The sequence below is a fragment of the Lithobates pipiens genome, unplaced genomic scaffold (assembly GCF_037356315.1).
Source record: "Lithobates pipiens isolate NorthernLeopardFrog02 unplaced genomic scaffold, aLitPip1_a1.2 Scaffold_27, whole genome shotgun sequence".
Taxonomy (NCBI): domain Eukaryota; kingdom Metazoa; phylum Chordata; class Amphibia; order Anura; family Ranidae; genus Lithobates; species Lithobates pipiens.
Window position 1 is genome coordinate 3,986,717 of NW_027507788.1, and position 18,717 is coordinate 4,005,433.

Genomic DNA, 18,717 nt, shown 5'->3' on the forward strand with positions numbered 1-18,717 from the left:
AGGAGCTGGGCACTTTATAGTTTTGTGTCAGACAGTCGGTGTGTGTGCGTGCGTGCGCGCGCGCGCACGCAAAGCCTTGCAGACGAAGCCGCGCGGGGCGGAGCAGCGCAGACTTAAGCTGTCCCATAACCAGCAATGCAACTTTTACATGAACTGAAAATGTGATAATGTCATACTGGGGGCTCCGTTCCTTTAAATCGCTGTTGGCTCTCCCTGCATGTTCACCCGTCTTGTGGGGTCTCCGGTACAGAAAGGGTGTCCTTCGCATTTTATTACCCTTCACCCCTCCCCCCCCCCCCCCCCCATCTTCAGGGGCATAGAAATGGTTAAACTTCCTGCGTGCCGAAATGTTCCCCTTTAACAGGTATAATAAAGAAAAAAAAGTAGAAAATCGATGAATAATTAATTATTTTTTCTGGCAGAAGACTTTGCACTTTTTTTTTTTTTTTTTTTTTAGAAAATAACTTATTTTTTTTTTTTTTTTTATATAATTTAACTTATACGGTCATTTGTATATTGTTTTTTTTTGTTTAATATGATTACTGCATTGAACTCTGAAATAAACTATTTTACCGTGTGACGTATGGCGTGGTGTCTAACAGGAAATCTCTCAACCTTTTAAATGCCTGGGGGGCGGGGTCGGTGGCGGCATCTGTATCACGTGACCGCTGTGATTGGTTCCCAGAGCGGTCATATGATCGGGAGCCAGCTCCCAATCAGAAGCCCTGGCCGCGCCATCAGGGAGGTAAGTTCTAGAAGATGCTGGATGTCCCTCCAGCCAGGAAATGAGGGCGGGGCTCTAGCTGACTTGCTCTAGTTTCTAATGCACGTTGTGAAAAGCTCACAGTGTACGTAAGAGACCCTTCAGGTGTGTAAACTTTTCATATTCATCTTCCATGCAGCACGTTTTTTCTGTGTTTGTTGCTGTGTTGGACACAGGCTCAGAGGGGACAGCTGGCGTTCCTGGGGATGATGGGACAAGAAAGCCGTTCCATGTTGGAAAATAATTCCCCCACCACCCCCCACAAATCTAACCAACAACTTTTATACAAAGTTACTTTTATTTTTTACTTTTTTTTTTTTTTTTTTTACCTCCTTCCTCCCACTTCCTGTCTACAGGCCCTCGCTCCGGCCTCAGCACATCATCATTGCGCTGGACTGGCTTCCTGATAATGCGCGGCCATGCCTGAGCGATGGGTTGTCAGCACAGCCTTGTGTGGTCTCCACCAGGGGGTGCATGGGAGAGGCTGACTACGCAGGAGTACAATTGGGAGGCGGCGGTAGTGTTGTCACCCTACAACAGGAAGTGTCTGATCAAGAATTTTTTTTTTTTTAATCAAAGCTGCAGATTTCAAAGAACAAAAACAACAAAGCAGTGTGCGATCCCGAGAGCCCGATTCCGGCTGTTTAGCGTTCTGTGCAGCAAAGCGAAATCTGATTGGCCGCTTCATTTTTCGTATATATCAAGATCCAGGGATTGTTTGTGTGTAAAGATCAGGATTCCTGCAGCAAAGCGTCTTTCTTGTGTGTGTTTTTTTTTTATTTTTTTTATTTTTTTTTTTTTCTTCCAGGTCCGCTCTTCTTGTTGGCGTTTGTCGCAGCGCCGCCTTCTGGCCAGTCTTGGTCATAACTGTGTTCAGTAGGTCTTCACATTGGGTAGAACGCACAGCATTTCGAACAAGAGGTTGGCTGCGGTCAGAGCCGTGTTCCCTGCAACATTCAACGTTTGTAATTAGTGATTGTGAAATGGGAAATCTTTGTACTCTGAGAGGAATTCCCCACTGGGGGGCGCTCTTGTACTGAGCTGACTCTAAGGCCCCTTTCACACGGGCGAAACCCGGCCGCCTGTCAGTTTTTTTTTTTTTTTTTTTGGTGGACCTGAGTGGACGCTCCATGCAGGTCTATGGAGCGACGGATGTCAGCGGTGACCTGTCTGCTGACATCCGATCCGCTAAAATCAGCCGTGTGGCGATACGTTCGACATGCGTCCTGGCGGATCGGACGAGATCTGATCTCTCCATAGGAATCGACGGCGCTCGACAGGCCCCTCCACCCGCTCCAACCCACTTGGAAGGGGCCTAAGACACGTGTGTCAAACGCAAGACCCAGGGCTTGGCTCAATCTGGCCCTCCAGGCCCTGTCGTGTGGCCCCCACACCCAGTTTTACAGCTGCAACATAGCGAAACTCCATTCTGCCACCTGCAGCTCCCACCCTCCACTCCCCACTGTCACTGCTGTGTTTACAAGGAACAGCTTTGCTAAGCGGCTTACAGGGATGGGGGGGGGGAGAGGGGGTTGTACACCCTGCATTCTGTTCATAGCGCAGCCCTAAACTCTGTGCACAGCTCATCCCTGAACGCTGCACTCTGTACACAGCGCACCCCTAAACTCTGCACACAGCGCACCCCTAAACTCTGCACTGTGTACATAGCGCACCCCTAAACTCTGTGCATAGTGCATCCCTGAACACTGCACGCTGTGCATAGCACACCCCTAAACTCTGTACGTAGCACACCTCTAACCCCTGCACTCTGTACACAACACAAGCCTGAACTCTGCCCTCTGTGCGTAGCACACCCCTGAACCCTTCACTCTGTACACAGCGAACCCCTGAACTCTGTACTCTGTAGGTAGTGCACCCCTGAACCCTTCACTGTATGTAGCGCACCCCTGAACTCTTCACTGTATGTAGCACACCCCTGAACTCTGCACTCTGTCCGTAGCACACCACTGAACCCTTCACCCTTGTGCGTATCACACCCCTAACCCCTGCACTATACACAGTGCACCCCTGAACTCTTCACTCTGTAGATAGCGCACCCCTGAACCCTTTACTCTGCGCATAGCGCACCCCTGAACCCTTTACTCTGCGCATAGCGCACCCCTGAACCCTTTACTCTGCGCATAGCGCACCCCTGAACCCTTTACTCTGCGCATAGCGCACCCCTGAACCCTTTACTCTGCGCATAGCACACCCCTGAACCCTTTAGTCTACGCATAGCGCACCCCTGAACCCTTTAGTCTGCGCATAGCGCACCCCTGAACCCTTTAGTCTGCGCATAGCGCACCCTTAAACTCTGCACATCAGCCCTGAACTCTGCACTCTGTACACAGCACATCTCTGAACTCTGTAGGTAGCACATCCCTGAACCCTTCACTGTACATAGCACACCCTTAAACTCTGCCCTCTGTACACCGCGCACTCCTGAACTCTGCACTCTGTGCGTAGCACACCCCTAACCCCTGCACTGTACACAGTGCACCCCTGAACTCTGCACTCTGTACACAGCCCACCTCTGAACTCTGTAGGTAGCGCATCCCTAAACCCTGCCCTCTGTACAAAATGCACCCCTAAGCTCTGAACTCTACACAGCGCACCCCGGTACTCTGCATGTAGTGCACCCCTAAACCCTGCCCTTTGTAGAAAATAAACCCCTGAACCCTGCACTCTATGTAGTGCACCCCAGATATAACCGACCCTTTGCGGACAACCATACTGCTGATGCGGCCCCACAATGAAATTGAGTTGGACACCCCCTTGATCCGGGGGATTAGATGGGCAATTTATACTTCTAGGCCCAAAAATAAAAGCTCCCAATACCCCACTGTTGCCTCCTGGGCACAGATTTATTTATTTTTGTCCCTGAATTACAATCCTTCCCCATAATGCTGAGCCTCGGAGGCGCCATAATGACCCGAAATCCTCGGAGGCGCCATAATGACCCGAAATCCTCGGAGACGCCGACACTCACCTGACAGGTCGTAGATTGGGGCAACTTCTACCAGGTCACAACCTACGATGTTCATTCCCCGGCACCCGCGGATTATCTCCAGAGCCTGGAGGGGGGTAAACAAGAAGAGTTTTATCTTAATGAGGAACTTCAGTCCCAGAATACATTTGCCCCTCCTCTCCCACGACGCCATCTTTGAGTATCCTGAGTGCGTACAGATGTACCGCGGAGTCTGCTGGGTCCCGAAGACCTGCGGCACATCTTCACATGTGCAGTGTCTTGCGATGCGCATGCACCTGTCAGTAAGACAGCCTCCTGGGATGTATGACGTGTATATCCAAGGAGGTATGGGGGGCCGCTATTCCATTCTCACATTGGTGACTGTAGAGGGGCCCGACCATGGCCAGTGGGAGTAGAACATTTCCTGATGTCAGTGGGAGTGAATAGTGCCCCTTCATTGCTGTCAGTGGGAGGAATAGTGCCCCATCATTGGTGTCAGTGGGAGGAATAGTGCCCCTTCCTTGGTGTCAGTGGGAGGAATAGTGTCCCATCATTGGTGTCAGTGGGAGGCATAGTGTCCCATCATTGGTGTCAGTGGGAGGAATAGTGCCCCATCATTGGTGTCAGTGGGGGGAATAGTGTCCCATCATTGGTGTCAGTGGGGGGAATAGTGTCCCATCATTGGTGTCAGTGGGGGGAATAGTGTCCCATCATTGGTGTCAGTGGGGGGAATAGTGTCCCATCATTGGTGTCAGTGGGGGGAATAGTGTCCCATCATTGGTGTCAGTGGGAGTAATTAGTGCCCCTTCATTGGTGTCAGTGGGAGGAATAGTGTCCCATCATTGGTGTCAGTGGGAGGAATAGTGTCCCATCATTGGTGTCAGTGGGAGTAATTAGTGCCCCATCATTGGTGTCAGTGGGAGGAATAGTGCCCCATCATTGGTGTCGGTGGGAGGAATAGTGCCCCATCATTGGTGTCGGTGGGAGGAATAGTGCCCCATCATTGGTGTCGGTGGGAGGAATAGTGCCCCATTGTTTGTGTCGGTGGGAGGAATAGTGCCCTATCGGTGTCGGTGGGAGGAATAGTGCCCTATCGTTGGTGTCGATGGGAGGAATAGTGCCCCATCGTTGGTGTCGGTGGGAGGAATAGTGCCCCATCCTTGGTGTCGGTGGGAGGAATAGTGCCCCATCCTTGGTGTCGGTGGGAGGAATAGTGCCCCATCGTTGGTGTCGGTGGGAGGAATAGTGCCCCATCCTTGGTGTCGGTGGGAGGAATAGTGCCCCATCGTTGGTGTCGGTGGGAGGAATCGTGGCCCCTCATTGGTGTCGGTGGGAGGAATAGTGCCCCATCATTGGTGTCAGTGGGAGGAATAGTGCCCCATCATTGGTGTCAGTGGGAGGAATAGTGCCCCATCATTGGTGTCAGTGGAAGGAATAGTGCCCCATCATTGGTGTCAGTGGCAGGAATAGTGCCCCATCATTGGTGTCAGTGGAAGGAATAGTGCCCCATCATTGGTGTCAGTGGAAGGAATAGTGCCCCTAGGACAGGATAAATGCAAGCCCACCATCACTCTGAATTGTCACGCCACCTACCTGCCCATGGGCTGGTTTTGCCTACCTGGTGTGTTGTAAGTCCGGCAACCTCCGGTGTCCCGGTGCCGGGGGCGAACGACGGGTCGATTCCGTCAATGTCAAAAGAGATGTAAACGGGTTTGTCCCCCATCTGCTGGCGGATCTCCGACATGAGAGGCACCAAAGACTTGAACCAGCAATCCTCAGCGAGGACGACCCGGAATCCCTGAAAGACACACGAGGGGGTGAGACTCCATACTTCACAGGGGTGGATTCCGGCATCGCCAACGGGGGCTGCGGCCCCCCCATAGATCCCATTCCTGGCTGCCATCACCACACCCCGTGTATAATCAAAGCTTCCCACATACCAGCGCCAACCAAACCTCAGATGTTTTCCTGGAGGTGGCATCATTCTGTGGTCAGTTTTTTTTTCTCTGAAGCCTCCATGTTTTTTTTTTTCCAGAGAATAAAAGCCGGACTAAGTTTAGGTGATGGGGGGGGGGGTTCCCCTTGAAGTGGGGGGTGACGACATACCTGGTCTCTGCAGAATTTGTAGGGATCGGCGCTGTAGGCAGAGCCTCGGATTCCAATCTGGACCACCCTCTTGCAGTCCAGGAGACCGTCATCCACGCAACGTCGGAATGGCGTCCCATGGTAGATCTTCTCGCCGAGCGCCATGTCGCCCGTGTCCGTGTGCGCGTCCACGTGTACCAAGCCCACCGGACCGTGCCTGCAGCGGGGCAACGCAGACAAGAGCCGTCATGGTAAATTGTATTGCCAATGAGACCATTTTTTAATTACTGTTAAAAGATTTGTCCCCTCCCCCTCCTCCTATACTGAGATGGCCCGAAACAGGAAAAAAAATCAGCTCACATGATGCAGTTTTTGGTGCTTTACTACATCTAATGTGTTCTGTTAGAATGCCATGGTGGAAGCGGGCACAGACACATGGTGGGGTGACTTTCTTGCTTTACTCTTACCCAGCGAAAATGAAAAGACAAAATCCTTTACCACATCTTGCACCCCCCTCCCCTCTCTGCTCTCACCCCCGTACTGCTGCCCCTGAACTCTACCCCCGGTACTCACCACAGTGCCAGTGCATGCCACCCCCTGCACTTCCCACAGTGCCCGTGCATGCCACCCCCCTGAACTCACCACAGTGCCCGTGCATGCCACCCCCCTGAACTCACCACAGCGCCAGTGCATGCCACCCCCCTGCACTCCCCACAGTTCCCGTGCATGCCACCCCCCTGCACTCACCACAGCGCCAGTGCATGCCACCCCCCTGCACTCCCCACAGTGCCCGTGCATGCCACCCCCCTGCACTCACCACAGCGCAAGTGCAAGACACCCCCCTGCACTCACCACAGCGCCAGTGCATGCCACCCCCCTGCACTCACCACAGCGCCAGTGCACACCACCCCCTGCATTCACCACAGCACCAGTTTACGCCACCACCCTGCACTCCCCACAGTGCCAGTGCATGCCACCTCCTCTGCACTCAACACAGCACCAGTGCATGCCACCCCCTGCACTTACCACAATGCCAGTGCATGCCACCTCCTCTGCACTCCCCACAGTGCCAGTGCATGCCACCTCCTCTGCACTCACTACAGCACCAGTGCACGCCACCCCCCTGTACTCCGCACAGTGCGAGTGCATGCCACCTCCTCTGCACTCACCACAGCACCAGTGCACGCCGCCCCCCTGCACTCCCCACAGTGCCAGTGCTTGCCACCTCCTCTGCACTCACTACAGTGCCAGTGTACGCCGCCCCCCCTGCACTCACCACAGTGCCAGTGTATGCCGTCCCCCCTGCACTCACCACAGTAACAGTGCATGCCACCTCCACTTCACTCACCACAGTGCCAGTGCATGCCTCCCCCCTGCACACACCACAGTGCCAGTGCATGCCACCTCCTCTGCACTCACCATAGCACCAGTGCATGCCACCCCCCTGCACTCACCACAGTGCCAGTGTATGCCGCCCCCCTGCACTCACTACAGCACCAGTGCGTGCCACCTTCTCTGCACTCACCACAGCGCCAGTGTATGCCACACCCTCACTTTCACCATTATGCCTTACGGGCCCCTGTGCTCTCACCACCACAAGACCCTCATCACCCCAATACATTTTTGTTAAATCCAGCAGAGGGCGCACAAGACGAGTATTGCTGTCCTAGAAAATAGATATTATTGTAATAGTACATCGATCAGCCATAACATTCTGACCACCGACAGGTAAAGGGAATGACGTTGATTATCTGGTTACCATGACATCTGGAAGTGGGGGGGGGAGATATTAGGCAGCAGTTGATGTGTTGAAAGGAGGAAAATGGACAAGTGTAAGGATTGGGGGGACTTTGACAAGGACCAAAATATAATGTGTAGACAACCAGGTGAGAGCAACTCCAAAACTGAGATGTTCCCGGTCTGCAGTGGTCAGGACCAACCAAAAGTGTCCAAGGAAGGAGAACCGGGAAAACCGGTGACAGGGTCATGCGGCCAAGGCTCATTGATGGAGGTGGGGAGGGAAGGCTCATTGATGGAGGTTGGAAGGGAAGGCTCTTTGATGGAGGTGGGGGAGGGAAGGCTCATTGATGGAGGTGGGGAAGGAAAGCTCATTGATGGAGGTGGGGAGGGAAGGCTCATTGATGGAGGTGGGGAGGGAAGGCTCATTGATGGAGGTGGGGAGGGAAGGCTCTTTGATGGAGGTGGGGAGGGAAGGCACATTGATGGAGGTGGGGAAGGAAAGCTCATTGATGGAGGTGGGGAGGGAAGGCTCATTGATGGAGGCGGGAAGGGAAGGCTCTTTGATGGAGGTGGGGGAGGGAAGGCTCATTGATGGAGGTGGGGAAGGAAAGCTCATTGATGGAGGTGGGGAGGGAAGGCTCATTGATGGAGGTGGGGAGGGAAGGCTCATTGATGGAGGTGGGGAGGGAAGGCTCATTGATGGAGGTGGGGAGGGAAGGCTCTTTGATGGAGGTGGGGGAGGGAAGGCTCATTGATGGAGGTGGGGAAGGAAAGCTCATTGATGGAGGTGGGGAGGGAAGGCTCATTGATGGAGGTGGGGACGGAAGGCTCATTGATGGAGGTGGGGAGGGAAGGCTCATTGATGGAGGTGGGGAGGGAAGGCTCATTGATGGAGGTGGGGGAGAGAAGGCTCATTGATGGAGGTGGGGAGGGAAGGCTCATTGATGGAGGTGGGGAGGGAAGGCTCATTGATGGAGGTGGGGAGGGAAGGCTCATTGATGGAGGTGGGGGGGAAGGCTCACTGATGGAGGTGGGGAGGGAAGGCTCACTGATGGAGGTGGGGAGGGAAGGCTCATTGATGGAGGTAGGGAGGGAAGGCTCACTGATGGAAGTGGGGAGGGAAGGCTCACTGATGGAAGTGGGGAGGGAAGGCTCACTGATGGAAGTGGGGAGGGAAGGCTCATTGATGGAAGTGGGGAGGGAAGGCTCATTGATGGAGGTGGGGAGGGAAGGCTCACTGATGGAGGTGGGGAGGGAAGGCTCATTGATGGAGGTGGGGGAGGGAAGGCTCATTGATGGAGGTGGGGGAGGGAAGCCTCATTGATGGAGGTGGGGAGTGAAGGCTCATTGATGGGGTGGGGAGAGAAGGCTCACTGATGGAGGTGGGGAGAGAAGGCTCATTGATGGAGGTGGGGAGAGAAGGCTCATTGATGGGGGTGGGGGAAGGAAGGCTCATTGATGGAGGTGGGGAGGGAAGGCTCACTGATGGAGGTGGGGAGGGAAGGCTCACTGATGGAGGTGGGGGGGAAGTCTCATTGATGGAGGTGGGGGGGGGAGGCTCATTGATGGAGGTGGGGGAGGGAAGGCACATTGATGGTGGTGGGGAAGGGAAGGCTCATTGATGGAGGTGGGGAGAGAAGGTTTATTGATGGAGGTGGGGAGGGAAGGCTCATTGATGGAGGTGGGGAGGGAAGGCTCATTGATGGAGGTGGGGAGGGAAGGTTTATTGATGGAGGTGGGGAGGGAAGGCTCATTGATGGAGGTGGGGAGGGAAGGCTCATTGATGGAGGTGGGGGAGGAAGGCTCATTGATGGAGGTGGGGGAGGGAAGGCTCATTGATGGAGGTGGGGGAGGAAAGGCTCAATGATGGAGGTGGGGAGGGAAGGCTCATTGATGGAGGTGGGGGAGGGAAGGCTCATTGATGGAGGTGGGGGAGGGGAACGCTCATTGATGGAGTTGGGGAGGGAAGGCTCATTAATGCAGGTGGGGGAGGGAAGGCTCATTGATGGAGGTGGGGGGGGAGGCTCATTAATGCAGGTGGGGGAGGGAAGGCTCATTGATGGAGGTGGGGGAGGGGAACGCTCATTGATGGAGGTGGGGGAGGGAAGTTTAATTGATGGAGGTGGGGGGAGGGAAGTCTCAATGATGGAGGTGGGGGAGGGAAGGCTCATTGATGGAGGTGGGGGAGGGGAACGCTCATTGATGGAGTTGGGGAGGGAAGGCTCATTAATGCAGGTGGGGGAGGGAAGGCTCATTGATGGAGGTGGGGGGGAGGCTCATTAATGCAGGTGGGGGAGGGAAGGCTCATTGATGGAGGTGGGGGAGGGGAACGCTCATTGATGGAGGTGGGGGAGGGGGACGCTCATTGGTGGAGTTGGGGAGGGAAGGCTCATTGGTGGAGGGGAGGGGTGGGGAGGCTGGCCTGTGTAGTCTGATCCAATAGAAGAGCTACTGGAGCTCAGATTGCTGGTGAAGGGAATTCTGGTTGGGATAGAAAGGTGTGAGAACACACAGAGCATCGGAGATTGTGGTGTGTGGGGGGGATGTGTAGTTGCAGACTGGTCATGGTGTCCATGCTGATCCGTGTCCACAGCTAAATGTGTAATGGGCACCTGAGCATCAGAACTGGAGCACGGAGCAATGGAAGAAGGCGGCCTGGTCTGATGAATTCAAGAATGGTTTGACAAACACAACAACAAATTGGAGGTGTTGACTTGGCCTCCAAATTCTCCAGATCTCAACGATCTCAATGGAGCATCTGTGGGATGTGCTGGAAAAGCAAGTCCGATCCATGGAGGCCCCACCTCACATCTTACAGAACTTAAAGGATCTGCTACTAACAGCTCGGTGCCAGATACCACAACCTACCTTCAGAGGTCTAGTGGAGTTCATACCTGGACGGGCCAGGAGAGGGGGGGGGGGACCTACCCAATATTAGGTGGGTGGTCATAATGTTATGGCTGATATATTTTATTCTCTTTTCTTTTTTTGTTATTGCTGATCAGCAGTGACAGTAACGACTTACTTTTCTGCTACGGCCTGAAGGATGGGGTAAGTGATGGTGTGATCTCCTCCTATGAAGACAAAGATAACGTCATCATCAATAGAGTCCCAGAGAAAGCGAAGGGGCGTGTCCACTCCAGATCCACTTCTTGTATGCTGGGACTTCTAGTTCTACAGGGACAGATACTCTCAGGATATGTTGTGCTGGGTGATCCCGGAGCTCTGTTTGCTGTATGCGAGTGTATCTGCATTCACCATCCGTATCTACATTCACCCTCTGTATCTACATTCACCCTCCGTATCTACATTCACCATCCGTATCTACATTCACCCTCCGTATCTACATTCACCATCCGTATCTACATTCACCATCCGTATCTACATTCACCATCCGTATCTACATTCACCCTCTGTATCTACATTCACCATCCGTATCTACATTCACCCTCTGTATCTACATTCACCATCCGTATCTACATTCACCATCCGTATCTACATTCACCGTCCGTATCTACATTCACCGTCCGTATCTACATTCACCATCCGTATCTACATTCACTCTCTGTATCTACATTCACCATCCGTATCTACATTCACCCTCTGTATCTACATTCACCATCCGTAGTTACATTCACCCTCTGTATCTACATTCACCCTCTGTATCAATATTCACCATCCGTATCTACATTCACCATCCGTATCTACATTCACCCTCTGTATCTACATTCACCATCCGTATCTACATTCACCCTCTGTATCTACATTCACCCTCTGTATCTACATTCACCATCCGTATCTACATTCACCATCCGTATCTACATTCACCGTCCGTATCTACATTCACCGTCCGTATCTACATTCACCCTCTGTATCTACATTCACCATCCGTATCTACATTCACCATCCGTATCTACATTCACTCTCTGTATCTACATTCACCATCCGTATCTACATTCACCCTCTGTATCTACATTCACCATCCGTAGTTACATTCACCCTCTGTATCTACATTCACCCTCTGTATCAATATTCACCATCCGTATCTACATTCACCATCCGTATCTACATTCACCCTCTGTATCTACATTCACCATCCGTATCTACATTCACCCTCTGTATCTACATTCACCCTCTGTATCTATATTCACCATCCGTATCTACATTCACCCTCTGTATCTATATTCACCATCCGTATCTACATTCACCCTCTGTATCAGTAAACCTATCAAATACACGGGAGGGAGGGGGCTCCAAACTTTTATAAATGATGAGGGCCAAAAAAATAAATAAATATATAATTTACTTGTGGTTTTTTTTTTTTTCAGTATTTGATTTAGTACAACAGTGAAAAAAAATCTTCAGTATAAAAGCAAACAAATTCAGAATAAACATAAGCCCACCAAAGTCCCTTTCAGAGCCCCTTCATACCAGCATCCCAAACTAATTCCCCCTTATTATTACTATTATTAATATAATTTTTACTGTTTTTATTATTTTAATTATTGTTATTTTTTTTATTATTATTTTTTATTATTATTATTGTTAGTATTTTAATTATTGTTATTTTTTTATTATTTGTATTATTGTTTTTATTATTATTGTTATTTTTTATTATTATTATTGTTATTTTTTATAATTATTGTTTTAATATTATTATTATTGTTTTTATTATTATTGTTATTTTTTATTATTATTGTTTTTAATATTATTGTTATTTTTTATAATTATTGTTTTAATATTATTATTATTATTGTTGTTATTTTTAATTATTATTATTATTATTCCCCTCTAGCCTCTCTAATTTAGGAGGTCTTGTTCACCTTGGCCCCCTCCCCTTCCCACACTGGATGGCAGGTCTTTCATACTCCTCCCTTTCATCTCTGGAGTTTGCAGTGTAACATGTGAGGGCCCCAGGAGGACATTCCAGATGATGCAACCGCAGCGCCTGCCGCTGACATTCATTCCGAGTCCCTGCGATCGCTCATCTTCTCCAACACGGAACCCCTGTGTCTCCCTGGGGAAGATTTTCCTGCACTTCCTGTCCTAGAGACTGAGACTTTGTAGTGTTGATTTTATTATTATTTACTATTATTTATTATTATTATTGTTTTTACTATTTGATTTTTATTTCTATTATTATTTTTTGTATTATTATTATTATTATTATTATTATTGTAAAAAAGAAAAAAAAAAGTAAAAGAAAAAGAGTAAAAGTATTATTAGCATTAGTGTTGTTATTATTTATCGTTATTATTGTTTTTATTATTATTATAATTGTAAAAAGAAAAATGTAAAAAAATAAAAGTAAAAGAAAAATGTAAAAAAAAAAAGTGAAAGAAAAAATAAAAATTAAAAAAAAGTAAACAAAAAAGAAAAAAGTAAATGAATAAAAAATAAAAATGTTAAAAAAATTAAAATAAAGTATTATTAGCATTAATGATGTTATGTATCATTATTATTGTTCTTATTATTTCACTATTATTATTGTTGTTGCTGTTATTAATATTATTGTTGTTTTTATTGTTTTTTTATTATTATTATTATTATTATTGTCAGTTATTTGCTGACACAGACCCTTGTCCCATTGTAAAGTGAAGTAGACCTTCTAGAATTCTCATTTTTTTATTCCATGGAAAACCAAACAGGTGAACAGAGGGTGTGGCTTATCTAATGTGGGTGTGGCCCAATGAGTGTGGTGGAGTCATTACTTCGCACGTGAAATAAAACGTGTTAAATGTAAAAAAAAGTAAAAGAAAAGCAAAATGTAAAAAAAAAAAAAAAAATTGTCAACAAACTATGGGGGGGTCAGTCGTCCCCCCCCCCCCCCCCCCCCGTGGTTTGCTCCGGCTCCTCCTACTAGCAGGAATAAAAAGGACGTTGCACACAGCGCCCCCTACCTAGTGTTAGCGGTATACACCTGGTCGCCATGATTTTCTGGTAGGCCTCTCTGATCCGCCGGCAGCTGTCCTTCAGGTCGTACAGATTCACATTAACGTCACCGATGTCCGCCACCATGATAGAGTCGTACGGGGCCGATCGGGTGGTGATGTTGTATCTTCTCACCATGGAGGACTCCGCCCGGATGTGGCGCGGCCCGAACCTGGGGAACAAAAATATCGCCGTATGTGAAATCCCTGGTTTTCCAACCAGTCCCCGTGCTTTCCAATTAAAAACTGACCACACTAAGCAGGAGAGCACACCATGGTCGGTTCTCTAGCTGTGCTGGGAAATCAGCCTGCTCTACTCCAATGATCAGACTTGTCCTGACAGCCCCCGCCCCCTTTTCTCCCTATACAGCCATTCACTGGGAAGATCAATGTGCTGCGGTTTCTCCTTCTCCAGCTCTTAGGCAGCTGAAAACAGAGGGAATCTGATCACTTATAAAAAAGGGAAAAAAAAGGTATTTAGAATGTTTTTATATCTATACAAAAAATGTTTTGTCTTTCTTTTCTATTTTATACAAACTTTAAGGTTAGGAATAGGGGTTAGGGTTAGGATTAGGGGTCGGGGTTAATATTAGGGGTTAGACCCCTTTCACACTGCTGGCATTTTTCAAGCAATAAAAATAGCGCCGAAAAAACGGCTCCATTCACTCCAGTGAAAAAGCCAGAGGGCCCTCACACTGGAGCGGTGCGCTGGCAGTTGTAGCGTCACAAAAAGTCCTGCCAGCAGCTTCTTTGGAGCGGTGAACTCACCCCTCCTGCACCGATGCTCCCCATTGAAATCAATCTGGCGGCATTTTGCGTGCGGATTTGACCCCTTTTTGGCCATTAGCGGGGGGGTTTAAAACCGCCCTGCTAGCGGCCGAATAGTGCCACTAAAATGACGGCAAAGCAGCGCTAAAAATATCGCCACTTTACCGCTGACGCCCTAGACAGCTCGGTGTGAGAGGGGTATAGGGTTGGGATTAAGGGTTGGAAGTTAGGATTAGGGGTCAGGATTAGGGGTTAGGGGCAGAATTAGAGGACAAGATTAGGGGTTGGGGTTAGGATTAGGGGCTAGGGTCAGGAGTAGGGGTCAATATTAGGGGTTGGGAGTTAGGATTATGGATTAGGCTCAGGACTAGGGGTTGGGGCTAGGATTGGGGGTTAGAATTAGGAGTTAGGGGTTAGGTTTAGGAGTAGGGGTCAATATTAGGGGTTGGGAGTTAGGATTAGGGGGTGGGGTTAGGATTATGGGTTAGGGTCAGGACTAGGGGTTGGGGCTAAGATTGGGGGTCAGGATTAGGGGTTGGGGCTAGGATGGGGGTTAGAATTAGGGGTTAGGGTCAGGATTAGGGGTTGGAGCTAGGATTGGGGGTTAGAATTAGGAGTTAGGGGTTAGGTTTAGGATTGAGGGTTATGGTCAGGATTAGGGTTTGGGGCTAGGATTGGGGGTTGGGATTAGGGGTTATGGTCAGGATTAGGGGTTGGAGCTAGGGTTGGTGCTAGGATTGGGGGTTAGGATTAGGGGTTGGGGCTAGGATTGGGGGTTGGGATTAGGGGTTATGGTCAGGATTAGGGGTTGGAGCTAGGGTTGGGGCTAGGATTGGGGGTTAGGATTAGGGGTTGGGGCTAGGATTGGGGGTTAGGATTAGGGGTTGTGGTCAGGATTAGGAGTTGGGGCTAGGATTGGGGGTTAGAATTAGGGTTTGGAGTTAGGGGTTAGGTTTAGGATTAAGGGTTAGGAGTTGGGATTAGGGGTTAGGATGGAGGGTTAGGGTCAGTATTAGAGGTTGGGTTTAGGGGCTAGGATTAGGTTTTAGAATTAGGGGTTAGGGTCAGGATTGGGGGTTAGGATTAGGGTTTAGAATTAGGGTTGGGTCCGGGTTAGGATTGGGGGTTAGGGTCAGGATTAGGGGTTGGGTTTAGGGTCAGGATTGGGGATTAGGGTTTAGGATTAGGAGTTAGAATTAGGGTTAGGTCAGGATTAGGGTTAGGATTGGGGGTTAGGGGTTAGGATTAGGGTTTAGAATTAGGGGTTGGGGTCAGGATTGAGGGTTAGGATTGGGGGTTAGGAATAGGGTTTAGAATTAGGGTTAGGATTAGGGGTTAGGATTAGGGTTAGGGGTTAGGATTGGGGGATAGGGGTTAGAATTAGGGTTAGGGTCAGGATTGGAGGTTAGGATTAGGGTTAGGATTAGGGGTTAGGATTAGGGTTAGGGGTTAGGATTAGGGGTTAGGATTAGGGTTAGGGGTTAGAATTAGGGTTAGGTCAGGATTAGGGTTAGGATTGTGGGTTAGGGGTTAGGATTAGGGTTTAGAATTAGGGGTTAGGGTCAGGATGGAGGGTTAGGGTTAGGATTGGGGGTTAGGAATAGGGTTTAGAATTAGGGTTAGGATTAGGGGTTAGGATTAGGATTAGGGGGTTAGGATTAGGGGTTAGAATTAGGGTTAGGGTCAGGATTGGAGGTTAGGATTAGGGTCAGATAATAATAATATTCATAATAATAAATCAGTATTATTATTTATATTATTATTATTATTTATTGGGGGGGGGTGCTTAATAATATTATTATTATAATTATAAATATTAAAAATAATAATTTATTTAATATAGGGGGTAATTATTTATTTGTCATGACATATTATCAGTTTATTTTATTTATTGATTATTTATATTGAGTTTTAGGTATTTGTGTATTTATTGTACATCATTTTTTTCAATTGAGCAGGAAATCGCGCTCCACTCACTTCTGCGGCAATAAAGACGCGGCAAAAAAACGCGCAAATCTTCCCAATTTGAGCTACAAAAAAAAGAAACTTCAGAACTTTTTTGGAGCTTCGGGTGACTTGTAGCGGAGATGAGAACCGTCTCCATAGAGGATCATTTTTTTGTTTTTTTCCCCTACACCAATTTGGATCTGCGAGCTGCAGAATGGCGAGGAGCGCCCGGGGGCCGGAGAGCTGGGAGAGATTACCAACCTGTGGATTCAATCTGTGACCGTTCAGGTTGTACAATCAGATTGTAACGTGTAGAGGGGATTGTAGAGGCTGTAGTATGTGTGGTCGGCCTCCTCCAATCAAAATTTATATACACAGTATCTGACAAAAGTAAGTACACCCCTCAGTGACATTTGTGTAAATCTTTTCTTCTCTCTTTTCATGTGACAACACTGAAGAAATGACACTTGTCTACAATGTAAAGTAGTGAGTGTACAGCTTGTATAACAGTGTAAATTTCCTGTCCCCTCAAAATAACTCAACACACAGCCATTCATGTCTAAACCGCTGGCAACAAAAGTCAGGACACCCCCTAAGTGAAAATGTCCAAATTGGGCCCAATTAGCCATTTTCCCTCCCCCGGTGTCATGTGACTCGTTCGTGTTACAAGGTCTCAGGTGTGAATGGGGAGCAGGTGTGTTAAATTTGGTGTTATCGCTCTCACTCTCTTATACTGGTCACTGGAAGTTCAACATGGCACCTCATGGCAAAGAACTCTCTGAGGATCTGAAGATAAGAATTGTCGCCTAGGCTATAAGAAGATTGCCAAGACCCTTAAACTGAGCTGCAGCACGGTGGCCAAGACCATACAGCGGTATAACAGGACAGGTTCCCCTCAGAACAGGCCTCGCCATGGTCCACCAAAGCAGTTGAGGTCACGTGCTCAGCGTCATATCCAGAGGTTGTCTTTGGGAAATAGACGTATGAGTGCTGCCAGCATTGCTGCAGAGGTTGTAGGGGTGGGGGGGTCAGCCTGTCAGTGCTCAGACCATACGCCGCACACTGCATCAAATTGGTCTGCATGGCTGTCATCCCAGAAGGAAGCCTCTTCTAAAGATGATGCACAAGAAAGACCACAAACAGTTTGCTGAAGACAAGCAGACTAAGGAGATGGATTACTGGAACCATGTCCTGTGGTCTGATGAGACCAAGATAAAGGTATTTGGTGTCAGATGGTGACAAGCGTGTGTGGGGGCAACCAGGTGAGGAGGACAAAGACAAGTGTGTCTTGTCTACAGTCAGGCATGGTGGTGGGGGTGTCATGGTCTGGGGCTGCATGAGTGCTGCCGGCGTTCTGTCGAGAAGTGCCCGGGATGTACTGCGCATGCGCCGTACGGAACAGCACAACAGCTGATTTGCCGATCAGTTGGGCTGACGTGACCACGGCGCATGCGCACATTGGAGGAGGCATCTCTAGATGGGAGATACCATTTCACAGGCACAATTGATACCTATACAAACAGCGGGGGGAGAGCGCAGTTCTCAGTTTGTGCTTCGCTGCTGCTGGAGGGCGGCTTGTTGAAGATCTGGTTTTGTCTGTGTTGCAACCCCCGACCTTTCACACAGCAAATCCGCCCGGCAACACAGGCAAAACCGGACCATCAGCGCACTGTAAAGCTGCCCGGCAACTGCGAGGCACAATGTGACAACTACACCCCCCCCCCCCCCCCTCGCTGTTTGTATAGGTTTCAATTGTGGCCGTGAAATGTGAGGGGTGTACTTACTTTTGTGAGATCTGATTCGGTATTGATTATAATACATATCAATCGGTCTGTATCTGCCAATAATCGATCGGGAATCTCAGGATTTTCGGGGGGGGGGGGGGTGTACTCGCCTGGCTCCAGGTCGGTTGGAGGTCCCGGTGTCCAGCGGCACCCCGATAAACGCGGCGTCCAGCCCCTCCGCCGACTCCTGGTAGGGCAGCTTCATCATAGTGCAGACCCCGGAGGGGCGGGCCACAAACTCCGCACTCAGGGGGGCATTAAACTTCTTGTCCGAAAGGCACCGCCGGGGGGGTCCCCGGAGCACCGTCCACCTGTGCGAGGGCCGCGCCACAGAGAAAGGTGAGGAGCACCGCAGGGACACTGAATGCCTCCATGGGGACAGGGGGCCACTGTGGGGCCCCTGGGGGCCAGTCCAGAGGAGGCTGGGACGGAGGAGATTGCGGATTCTCTGAAGATTGGCCATGGCGGCTGAGCTGTGACTCCTGGGCTCAAAGTACGATCTCCCTCCCCTACAGGGGCCCTCCCTTTTCACTTCATGGGGCCCCACCCCCAACACACCTCCCGTCTCCCTAAATTAGGAAACAGTACACCCCGGAGGGTATTTTTAACTCTTCACATAACTTTGTAACGTCTTCTGGAGGCCTGCCAACAGTCCTGAACTTCATGAGCTTACAGGGACTACGATCTGTCTACAGGGACCCCAATCCATCCACAGGGACCCCAATCTGTCTG

The 18,717-nt window shown here is 49.6% G+C and overlaps 1 protein-coding gene across 1 annotated transcript; it reads right to left on the reverse strand.

Moving 5' to 3' along the window:
• Window positions 1–1,042: 1,042 nt before the first annotated feature.
• AGMAT (agmatinase (putative)) lies at window positions 1,043–18,495 on the reverse strand. The gene is made up of 7 exons (XM_077456306.1): window positions 18,096–18,495; window positions 13,457–13,659; window positions 10,582–10,630; window positions 5,838–6,033; window positions 5,350–5,529; window positions 3,753–3,837; window positions 1,043–1,710 (listed from the first exon to the last, which is right to left on the reverse strand). The coding sequence occupies exons 1-7, from the start codon at window positions 18,446–18,448 to the stop codon at window positions 1,637–1,639; spliced, it is 1,140 nt and encodes a 379-aa protein (XP_077312432.1). The 5' UTR covers window positions 18,449–18,495; the 3' UTR covers window positions 1,043–1,636.
• Between the last annotated feature and the right edge of the window lie 222 nt (window positions 18,496–18,717).

Coding starts and splice junctions, on each gene's coding strand:
- AGMAT (XM_077456306.1), bottom strand. CDS start 18,448: ATGGCCAATCTTCAGAGAATCCGCAATCTCCTCCGTCCCAGCCTCCTC. Junction 6,034..10,581: donor CTTCAGGCCGTAGCAGAAAA/GTAAGTCGTTAC, acceptor GCCCCGCTGCAG/GCACGGTCCGGTGGGCTTGG. Junction 5,530..5,837: donor ACAAATTCTGCAGAGACCAG/GTATGTCGTCAC, acceptor TGTGTCTTTCAG/GGATTCCGGGTCGTCCTCGC.